This window comes from Osmerus mordax, chromosome 1, assembly GCF_038355195.1.
Source record: "Osmerus mordax isolate fOsmMor3 chromosome 1, fOsmMor3.pri, whole genome shotgun sequence".
Lineage (NCBI taxonomy): Eukaryota > Metazoa > Chordata > Actinopteri > Osmeriformes > Osmeridae > Osmerus > Osmerus mordax.
In genome coordinates, this window is record NC_090050.1 from 17,131,625 (window position 1) to 17,143,264 (window position 11,640).

At 46.3% G+C, this 11,640-nt stretch overlaps 2 protein-coding genes across 3 annotated transcripts; one reads left to right on the forward strand and one right to left on the reverse strand.

The window, feature by feature from the left end:
• The first annotated feature begins 666 nt into the window (after positions 1–666).
• On the forward strand, positions 667–5,005 carry ttll3 (tubulin tyrosine ligase-like family, member 3). Its single transcript, XM_067241140.1, has 12 exons — positions 667–682; positions 795–898; positions 1,015–1,183; positions 1,544–1,599; positions 1,705–1,833; positions 1,948–2,062; positions 2,214–2,333; positions 2,437–2,629; positions 2,975–3,123; positions 3,227–3,470; positions 3,635–4,070; positions 4,211–5,005. Exons 1-12 carry the CDS (start codon positions 667–669, stop codon positions 5,003–5,005), a joined length of 2,526 nt encoding a protein of 841 aa, XP_067097241.1.
• Positions 5,006–6,884: 1,879 nt separating this feature from the next.
• LOC136947815 (class E basic helix-loop-helix protein 40-like) lies at positions 6,885–10,821 on the reverse strand. Of its 2 annotated transcripts, none has more exons than XM_067242029.1 (5): positions 10,400–10,821; positions 10,219–10,282; positions 9,857–9,964; positions 9,281–9,404; positions 6,885–8,904 (listed from the first exon to the last, which is right to left on the reverse strand). In XM_067242029.1, exons 1-5 carry the CDS (start codon positions 10,474–10,476, stop codon positions 7,991–7,993), a joined length of 1,287 nt encoding a protein of 428 aa, XP_067098130.1. In that variant the 5' UTR covers positions 10,477–10,821; the 3' UTR covers positions 6,885–7,990. The 2 variants fall into 2 exon arrangements, with proteins under 2 accessions (XP_067098130.1, XP_067098120.1); XM_067242019.1 differs by having other exon boundaries at positions 9,857–9,967.
• Positions 10,822–11,640: the final 819 nt, after the last annotated feature.

The window sequence follows — 11,640 nt, forward strand, 5'->3', positions numbered from 1 at the left end:
CTAATTTTACTGTGTGAGTTACATGAACCTCACAGTCATAAAGGTACAATTGGAACCCCTTTTCCCTCTTGCTTGAAGGGCAGCAACATAGAATACCATTTACATAGTTCTTTGTCATTTTGGAAAGACAACCAGAACAAAACAAAAAAAAAAGAATTTTGTGAGCAGAACTAATGTTACTGCTAGCTACCGGAAGTTGTTCACCTGGCTTATGCAATTTGCGGAAGTAATGTGTGTGTATGTTCCAAGCGTAACTAATGGTGGTCATAATGAATTAAAGGCTAAATATCATTTAAAAATTATTACAAATGTTTATAATCATTTACCAACAGTATACATAAATATTTAGATATGTTCTTTCATATTTAATTTTTCATTGGTTTGGCGGTTCACCTGCATTACCCTAACGGACCATTAGTGGGCCGCGGCCCACAGGTTGGGAATCTCTGGAATAGAGAATGGCTCTACCCTGGAGGGGTGGGGGGGATTTGTTTAAGTCAGCTCACCTCAATATACACCTGACCTAGATCTTTTACCTGTCCACACAAAAGGTTTTGCTACTGTAGTAATTAAGATGTGGCTCAACAACTTGTTTGTGATAGATGAGAGGAACCCATGGGTGACGGTATAGGGTGAACTTCTACAGATGGTCCCATCTTGAGCAAGATGCAGCACATGCCATGTAAGAACACACACACACTTGACTTCTCTGTTTCGACTCTGGGCTAAAGCAATGTATGTGTGTGCTTGTCTGTGTATATTTATGTGTTCATTTCTACATACATTTTACCCAGCGCCCCCTGTGGAGGGGAGGGGGCGTCGCCGTCTGCTCAGCCTTCCAGTAATCAACCCAGACAGACTGAGAACAGCCAAGGCCCTGGTGGAGAAAGCTGTTAAGGTGAGACGGCCTAGGGACTTCCCACAACAGATACCTATTACTATTTCTGAAAGATTCAAAGACCCTTTCCCCATTTCTTTTAAAAGTGACCCTTCTCACTCCTTCTCTTCCATTAGTCGCGAAGGGTGTTCTCTGTGCAGGGGCCTTACCCAGTGATCCGCGCTGCGCTGCGGGCGAGAGGCTGGGTGGAGCGCCGTCTACCACGGCTCTCCCAACCAGCAGTTCATTGCCATGGTGACGAGGACGAGGACGGAGATGATTGTGATGACAGCAATGATGACAATGGTGGGTGGATGGGTTCAGAACGGAGGGAGGCTTTTGCAACTAGTTGGATGCTTAATTGTTGTCAAACTGTTTGTGGCGACTGGTAAATGTATGTAGGTGCCCTGTCTAACAGGAAGGGAAAGCAGTCTCCCTGCTTGTGGTATGACTGAGGCACTTTGCATAATAGCTGTAATGGTCGTAACTGAATGGGGGTGGTGCTGTAATGGGAGCACCGGTCAGATGCCTCTGTGCCTGGTAAATGATACTTGGTAAAGTACTCCATGTCAACCAATATGTCACAACAGACGGATCATTGACATTTCAGGCTTATCAAGATAGAATCTGTCACCACACACACACCAGCAACTCTTCTTCTTTCAGACCGAGGAGTGGAGGGGGAGAAGGAGGAGGACCCTGACGACATGTGTAGCCTCCTGGTGAGCTTCTAGTTCATTCTGTAGAACAAAATTAAATCCATAACTGTGTTACATATTCACCAAATAGAAAACATGTGATCTGCCGTTCATCTGATTTCATTTCAGTCACGTTTGGTTCGAAATGAAACATCTTACTTTTATTGGACGACACGGAGAGATTCTATAGACTGTCACTCATTAAGGAAGGACCAAATGACCAATCACTTCGCAAAGGCTGGCACTTTCACTACCAAGGTCTATATCAGGTTATACACATAAACTGAACAGACAATATCAGAAATATTTTGAATAACCTCTTTCTTTATTCCTCACCTCTTTCGTCTTTCACTCTCTGTCTCTTGATCTCAGGTGGGGCTGTGCCTGAACTTGAGGAACCTCCAGTGGTTCGATGCTGCAGACCCAGACACTTTCTTCCCTCGATGCTATAGGCTTGGGGCGGAGGATGAGAAACATGCCTTTATTGGTCAGCCATGGCAGCCTCCTGTCCCCCCCCCCCAAAAAAAAAAACTAAAACAAATTACCCTGTAATATTCTTACACAGAACTGCTTTAAATCGCCTTGTTCTCTTTCTCTTTCTCCCTCTCCTTCTCTTATTCTATTTTGACACTCTGAAGAGGACTTCAGGAGGACTGCATGCACCAGCTTGCTCCAGTATATAGTGGAGAGGAGTGGTGGGGTGCTAGGGGACAGGGAGGACATAATGGAGGAAGATCATGCATCAGGGGAATCTCAGGGTATTACCCAGTGGAACACTACAGCCTACTCTTAATGACTGTGCACAATGTCTTTGTGATCCTCTGTATGCCTTCCAAAACAATATTCTCTTCTTTCCCACAGGTCTTAGGAAACAATACAAGCACAGGGAAACTCGGACTGTCGGTCCTGGAATCATTGACAGAGCCTTAAATGTATGCCAGGAGTTTCTCTACAGCTTAGATCACAGTGATATTGATGTCATCATGGAAACACCCCCCTGCTTAAGCGAGCAACAGTGGGCAGAGTTTATGCGTGACTACTACTTGCTTGTCCAGTGAGTGTGTTGTCTGAATGTATTGGCCAGGGGGCCAGAAAGCAGGTTATGTGACATACCCGGGTAAATTAACTCCCCAGCTGACACCCAGCGTTGTAGCAACATTGCCAGTAGGTTGCTGCAACATTGTGAATCAGCTGGTGGGTTAACTTATCCGGGTATGTTGCATAACCTCTGGAATACCCCCCCAGGTCAGGTCACTTTTGATATTTCTTTTGTAGTCTATTTTGTAGTAGTATTAGGTTGGGTGACACCAAAGTGAGCTTCAGCAATTTAGTAAAACATCCTAGTGCATGTTTTAGTGGATGAGTGGTTCCATCATGTCCTTTCCTCTGCTGTGAGTAGTGATGGTGGGTTGATAGAGGGAGCAGGTGAGTATGTGGAGCGCTGCCAGGCTATGCTGACCACACTGCACCAGTTCTGTCCACAGCTGGACACTGACGGGCTCCACAACATCTGGATTATCAAGCCTGGGGCCAAGTCACGGGGAAGGGGTGAGTTGCACTCTGGCTCTCTGCGTGGTGTGTGTGCTGTTATAATCCCAAAAGACGATGATTTGGCGCTTTATTCCATTTATATTGAAGCCTGCTCCCCCAGGTATCATGTGTATGAACCGTCTGGATGACATCCTGAGGCTTGTTGACAGTGACCCCTCCCTGATAAAGGACAGTAAGTGGGTGGTGCAGAAGTACCTGGAGCGCCCATTGTTGGTCCATGGCACAAAGTTTGACTTGCGCCAGTGGTTCCTAGTCACTGACTGGAACCCTCTGACCATCTGGTTCTACCAAGAGTGCTACCTGCGGTTCTCCACCCAGCCATACTCCACCCACACCTTGGACAGGTCAGCTGGAGGGAGGGTCAGGGACAGAGACACTAGTTTTCTGCTGGTTGCATGTACATCAATCAAATGATCCTGCTTTATAACCATTGCTCTCTTACTTTTGTCTATCATGGAATCTGGAATCATGGAATGATTCTTTCCCTCCATCCCTCTCTGCACATTAGCTCGGTCCATCTGTGCAACAACTCCATCCAGAAGCACTTCCAGCCATCCCAGCAGCGCCACCCAGGGGTGCCAGGAGACAACATGTGGTCCTGCTCTGAGTTCCAGGCCTTCCTGCGAGGGCAGGGCCGGGGGGCAGCCTGGGGGACGGTCGTGGTCCCAGGTATGCAGCAGGCTGTGGTCCACGCTCTGCAGACAGCCCAGGACCTGGTGGAGGCGCGCAAGGGCAGCTTTGAGCTCTATGGGGCAGACTTCATGCTGGGCAGAGACCTTAGGCCCTGGCTCTTGGAGATCAACGCCAGTCCCACCATGGCATCCTCCACGGCTGTTACTGCCCGTCTCTGTCCGGCGGTGCAGCTGGACACACTGAGGGTAGTCCTTGACCGGCGGGCTGACCCAGGGGCCTACACGGGCGGCTTTCAGCTCATCTATAAACAGGTGAGGGGAAGGAAAGGAGAGAGTTACAGCACATACATGCTCAGAATAATGTAGACACAAACACACACGCCAATCCCGTAGCAAATCTATATCAGGTGGGTGTGTATATGAGTCATATCTCTACTCCCTTTCCCTCCCAGGCAGCAGTGGAAGTCCCTCATTATGTGGGGGTGAATTTGTTCGTCGAAGGTGCTCCCTTAAGACGACCGCGGCCACCACTCCCAAGACACCAAGTCAACCCTGACCCCCCTCCAACCACTCAGCCCGTCTCCAACCAATCAGCCTCAGAGTTAACACATCGGACAGGAATGCCCTCCAATGACAAACCTACTGCAGCCTCTGGACGCCGCCCATCAGGTAAAGAGAACCATTTACAGGGCACAAAAAAGAAGCAACCACCAATAGAATCCCCCAAAAAGGAATGTGAGGGCAGAACCCTAAAGCGCCTCAATGCCACTCCGACCCTGAAGTTGTCTCGCAGGTTGGCTCCAGAGCGCCCCCTGGTCCTGCACACTGAACCCCAGAAAAGAGCTTGTCATGTAGGCTTAAGTCAGAGCAGTGTTGGGCCCCTCCGTCTGGTACCCAGAACTCTGTATTACTCCCTTAACTCACCCTGCAGCACATCAGACCCCCAACTCCCTTCCACCCTAGAACCTCGCACCTCCAGGCCCCTCATACCAGGACCCACACTGGGACCCTCGTGCAGGGCACCTCCCTGGGGCCTGCCCACCCTCTACAGCCCCACCCCAGCCTTGGAGGTCTTCAGTTTGCGCCCCTCTGGACGTTTGCTAGGACGTCTCTGCCGCCCCTGTCCGAAACTCGCTTCCCACCCTGTTCTCAGTGTCCGCATGCACCAGTTCCTCCCCCCCTTTCACAGGCAGGGCATGGCCTCCTATAAAGGGGGCAGTGCCACTGGAGGACCAGAGTCCTCCTGACCAGGCAGCTTGATATGGGGAAGGAGAATGTCAGGAGGGGTGAAGAATTTAGTTTTATTTACTCTGAAGGTCTGAAGGATAATAATGTTACATTTCTTCTTTTTTTCTTAAATTGAAAAAACTTGTAATATGTCATTTAATAAAGACGCTTAAGATAAAACTTTTTTCACTGCCTTCTTATTGTAGAGTGGAGTCCTGATATTAACCTTCTGTGATGCATGTACTTTGTTTCCCCAGCAGATGGCATTGAAAGGCTATTGACTATTAAATACAACAAACTATGTTTTTTGTGATGAGTTAAGGTTTGTGAAAAGCCCCAAAAGAAAGAACATTCAACCCATCACCATAACTTGAATCTACACATGCACTATTAAGGTTTTTCCAAGACACAACTTGCACACACATTGCAGCACTGTTGCTATGCTGGTTTGTTGTACTTCAAAAGACTGCTCATTTACGCTCACTGTACTCACCACTGGACACGCTTAGAAATCAAACCTCACCAAACTCTATTTAGACCAGATCCACTCATTACTGATGCATACACAATATTGTTCCTACATCTTAGGGATATATTTTGGTGAAATATGTGTTGTCGCATATAATTGTGCATTTGGAGGGTATAGACTAAAACCCAGGCTTTTCCCATCCATGTGAAGGTGTGAGCGTGTGTGAGTTTCCAGGCTCATAAGCTGACTGGTGAGGAGCCTTCTCATCTGTGGCCTACCAACCCACCAATCACAGGCAAGCACTAAGATTGCAGTGTGGCCCTGCATGTGACTCCTGTGTATGTGTTTGTCTGTCATCGTGATAATACCCTATCACGCTTCGAATAAGACTTGTCTGTAGGCTATTCATTGTGGCGTGGTCTATTAATGTACCATACTTCCAAATCTCTGTTGGTCTCATGCCTGTTGACTAGTTCTCCCATCTGTCTCCCTAGATCAGTCTGAGAGGGTTCATCAGGGTGAAAGAATGGGATGAGCAGGGTCAGGATATGAGCTGGATGCACACAGACATTCACATTGACACACTCATTGACTCACACATTACAGTAAAGAGTCCATCAGATGTACAGTACCAGTCAGAGGTTTGGCTTTTGAAGTTTCCCATATTGGGAAAATGTGTCCAAACCTTTGACTGGCACTGTAGATGCATTAAACAAGCTTCTAGTTTCAACTATTTTCTGCAAATCACCTTCTTTGTGTTATAATGTTGCTTTGATATGAATTATGTTTCAATGTTTTAAACATAACACGTAAAGGTGCAGCATGTCTACAGGGTAACCGATCATGGCTAACACAAACTCATTTTCTGTCAAATTCTAAATGTAAACATCAACACACTGTCAATACAGTTTGTAAGAGTTTCTGATTGTACAACAAACTTCACAGTAGGTAGGTTGCTGCATCACCAAGTGTTCCTCATTTCAACCAGCAGTGGATTGTCTCATGGTGAATGTGAAGGACTAAAAGTTATAGGTCTCTATATGAACAAATCTGTCTCTAGGTTATGACTGTATACAGAATACGTGTGCTGTTACAATTACCCACATATTCTTTAGGGACATTGTATATTTGCATGTGTGTGTGTGTATGTTTTGTGTAGCAGGCAGGGGACATGACACACCCCCAGCCGCAGGGGCAGCAGCACTGAGCCTGGTTTCCTCCCCAGCTCAGAGCTCTTGCCATTACATAAGTGTTCCCCCCAACAGGGCTGTTGTGGTACAGTGACACAACTTGATCTGGGGGGATTAGATGTCCCACTTACATGCACTCTGTCAGCTCTACAGTAAATTCATCTGTCTCTCAAACACGCACACACACATACTGTGTTTCTCACTCACTCTCTCTCAAGACCAATAATTGAACAGGTAGGCTTTCCACAAGAAAAAAAATACTTTATTAATACGCTTATATAATGTATATCAACATTTATAGACAAAATATTTACATCAAACATCTTTCTTGTAGGTCCCAAAATACAAAATCTCAAGTACCTCTTTCTATAGAAAACTAATCTTCTGTTTAAAACGTTACATTCACTTTCCTGCCACTCCTTCCGACTCCAGTATTCATACCAAGTACAAGTAATAAAACATCTGAGAAAAGAAGGTCATCAGCTTTTTCACGAGTAAAGGCAACAGCATGAACAAACACCAGGTTTGGAGCAGAAACAGATGCTGAGAACGCAAACCCGGGTCCAGCACAGTGCTACAATATGTACACGCTTTCTGAGTTACACAACAAAACAACCGTCCACGCACTCAACTCCGGTGCTCTCCCTCAGGTCAGAGTACTAGGACACGTATCAAAAATAGAGATGTACAAGAAGTGTATAAACAATAATTACAGAGAATCCATCTTAACCGTCTGCAAATGTTAGAGTATTTTGAGCATCAACACTGGGCGATGGATGACAGCATGGGTACCTTGGCACCTGACTGTACACAGTGGGGGTGCTAGTCATAGTGAGGGGTGGGGGGGGGGGGGGGGGGGGGGCTGGTCAAAGGGCTTTTTCAGTGATGGTAATAGGGTACGTAATTTTGGGATTAAAGGTTACTGTTGACACTTGCTGTGAGTTACAAAGACAATGTATCTCTATGGCAATGCCTTATCTGATTCAGGTGCTCAGTGTACAGCTGCAGGATTTCCTCTCTGTTACATTCAACAATTGTTTGTGTGTGTGTCTGAAAAGGGTAGGTTCAGATCAATTTTACCCAGCATTCAGGGTCATGAAGCCGCAACGTTCTGAGGTTAAAGTTGAGTATCCATCATTGGCTGAAGGTTTGTGTGTGGGACACATCCCTCCTTGCTCTCTAAGCACCCCTGCTCCCAGGTCTTCTGGCCTTCTGGGGTGAGAAGCAGGGGGAGGGCTGAGGTGGTTGATCGGACTGTCCAGTAATGGTCTTCTCCTCGGTATCTGTCTCCCTTCCACAGAACAGTTCATGTTCAACAACACTGTTGATCAGATTATACTCTATTGTCAGTCTTTGGTTTCCAGGTTAAGGAGGGGTACCTGCTTTAGTGCCTGGAGTAGGGCAGGGGAGTCCACAGGGGTCTGGGATCGCAGAGGGGCAGGAGGGGCAGGAGAGCCCCCCCTTGGGGACATCATGAGCTGGGTAGGCCTCTCGCTGGCCATGCCCGTTGCAGAGGCCCCTAGGCCGGGGTAGAGCATGGGCATGGCCCCTGGGTACCAACACTTCTCCAGCATGGGCAGGTAGGCGGCGGCTGAAGGGGGGATGAGGTAGAATGGCATGCAGAGGGGGTGGGGTGCAGCGGCCTGGTGGGGGGACATGCTCATGTAGCTGCTGTGGCCGCTGGAGGAAGAGGAGGATGAAGACTCCCCGCCCGACAGAGACTCGTCTTCAGACGACTCCACGCGCTGCCGTTTGTGGCATGGCTCGTTGTCTTCCTGCTTTACGGCCCCCCGCCTCTCGCTCAGTGCCCTCTTTAACTCATTCTCCTGGCCGTAGTAAGAGGGTCTTGCTGCCCCGGCATCGCCTTTCTCCAGCTCACCACCATAGCCGCTGTCTGTGTCTGTGTCATTCCCGCTCTGCTCACTCCCTGCCTGCGCGTAGGCGCGCTGAATGACAGGCACACAATTTCTGCCATGGCCCTCACTGGGCTTGGGTGCCATTGCCCCTGCCGGCTTCTCCTTGTGGGCAGGGTGGTGGTGGAGGGCAAGCTCCTCAGCTCTGGGGGTGAGTGGGGTCCTGGGGCGGACTGGACCCTGGAGGACCTCAGCAGCAACTTTGTGCAGGTGGTTGATCATACGGCTGGGTGTCAGATCACTGTCAGCCTCTTGATTGGCCAGGTACTGGAGCACCTCCTTGGCACACAAGTGGAAGCCAGAGCGGAACATCTCCTCGTTCTTGTCCTGGCTGGGGGGTGGCTGGTCTGCACACAGGAAAACAACCACACACTTCAAAACGCCTTCCAGAAGCATCGGGAGAAGTTCAGTGTTGGGTTATTTTTAATTGTGGATAATTTACTGAATGTTATTGTTCTGTGTGACTCCTAACCAACATGCAGTCACAATAATTTTTCTGTTAGCAATTCCAGAAAGAAGCCTTCCTCAAGTTGTCCTCTTAAATGGTAGCTATGGTTTGTCACCTCAATTTAAAATAGCTGGGGCTAAAGATAATCTATATGTACACATATACATTTACATACAGTTCTGCAGAATCACCTTGTATGTGTGCTATGCATAATGATTTGCATCTTGTCTTCCCGATCTAACCCACACTGTGTGTGTGTGTGTTCTCTCCCTCACCAATTTGCATGCCACTCTGCAGAGCGAGGATCTTCTGCTGCTGCTGCTCCAGCAGCGAGGTGAGGGCTTTCACATGCTTCAGCGTGAGCTCTAAAACCACAGCCTTCTCCAGATGGCCAAGAGTCTATGGGAGAGACACTCACTGTCAGCATTTCTTCATGTCTAATTCTGCACATGTTCACACACACACCCACGTACACACACCCACGTACACACCGCAGCTTAGCGGCGGTGTGGCTCTACACACTAACGACAACAAAGTCAACAACAACAGTGGAACTACTCTGAAGAGTCTCTATGGGACATGTATTACAATTTAGATATTGTTATTTATTATAGAATATTTTCAGTTACATTAGTTTTTTGAAATATACAAAACATGACAAGCTCATCTAAAAAATGTAATGTACAGTGAAACCCAAACGGAAACCAAAATAAATCTAATTTCAAATACTTAATGTTCAACCAGAGAAATTAGACTGTGTTGTAATTTCACCAGCTAGCCACATGATGTCGATGTTGTCAGTTCTAGGCAGTGCTATTCTAGAGTTGTATCACTCCCTGATTTGAACTTACCGTGAGTTTCAGGTGTTCTGGCAATAAGTCTTTCAGCTGAGCAATGCACTCGTTTATCCTGTCACGCCTTTTCTTCTCAATGAGTCTGTGAGGCAGTTTGTATGTCTCCTGCTGATATCAAAAGGTATAGAATGAGCTTAGTTCATATTAAACCATTTAAGTCTGTAATGTTAAGCAGCAGTTACAGTATGCTACAGTAGGGAGGGCTCCAGAAGTTACATCATAATGGAAAATAGGTCAACTATTTTTTAACAACCAGTACATTTTGTCGGCTTACATTTTGAAGCAAAACTCTGATATCAAAATGATACCAAATAGAACCTGAAACCTAAATATGTATTAAATAAAAAATATTAGCAAACCTTGCTTTCCTCTCCTCTTTTCATTCCTCTTCTGGGTTTATATACATACATTGGGAAATCCATCCTAAAGACCCACAAAAAAGAACAAGAATGGGTTAAAGGCTTGGTGAAGTTACTACTAAAAACAGTTGAGGCATAGCAGCCGCAAAACAGGGATCCCTTAGATTTTGCGTCAACTCACCCTTGCATCTCGGACAGCTCTGCCGACTGGTGTTTGGACAAGCAAGGAGGAGGTTGCGCACTAGGAATCCGTTCCATTCTCTTTACCCCAATTACGCAAAATTCAAATCCAATCAATAAGAATGCATACGCACTTATTGATTTGTAGTCAGAAGTTCTCAAGCAGTTGTCCTTAAAAAATGATCAAATATTTCCACATAGATTATAAATGTATCCTTATTTCTATTTGCATTCTTGTCATTTCTTATGATAAGGTGGATGAAAGAGTTCCGGCTATCCCCACGTCGACAGCCAGCAGTTGTCCCGCGCTTGCAGTAAGATACTCTTTGGTGGCGCGTTGGGAAAGTGGGGTAGGACAGAGCGACGTGTTAAATAAACCCTCTGACTCTCGTTCAGACTGACCTACCTCTGTCACATGAGGCTCACGTGTTGAACTGCACTGTCTGCTCGAAGGAAGGACAGCCTATTTTCTACTGAAAAAGAGGATCTATGGGCGGACGCCTGTGTACGTCATACCGGAGGGCGGTGTTTAGCGGGTCCCGTGTACCACCATGCTCAACTGTATGGATACAAGCCTCTAGGCACCACGGCCTTGGAACGTGCAGCACAGATCCAAAATTACTAACACACTCTTGTTGTCACTGATAAGACTAGCATCACATTCTCCCAACGCGCTGGTTTGTTTAACTGATGGGACATTATAAATATGTTGCATCAAATGAAATAGGATAGGCCCATTATATTGAAATGCAATTATTTTATTATAGTGTTAGTCTACCTTACAATTAAAATATATTAGTAAACTATAGTTCTTGTTTTGTAGGCTGTTAATCTAGGACGTACCATGATTCATTTATTGATACTTTTAAACAAGCCAATTGTGTAAAACTTGAGGAAAGGCGAGTTGTTGTTTTTTGCCTGTGTACGGTAATTAAGCTATTGGAAAACAGGCTATTGCACTTGGTCTTTTGGTCTTGTTTTTTTTTTTACACCAGCAAAACTAAGAACAATAGGATACCCCAAAAAACGTGTGATCGGTTGGATCTGAATCTAAATATTACACGTTGAATCAATCGTGATTCATCATTCATATTGTCCACCTTCTATAGGCTATAATTCAGAAATAATACTGAATGTCAGCAACGCACATAAAACATTGAATGACGTCGTGTTATGCGGCACAATATGCTTTGTTTTAAGTTTCACAATTGTCTACAGGCTATTGCTTGCAAATAGGACACC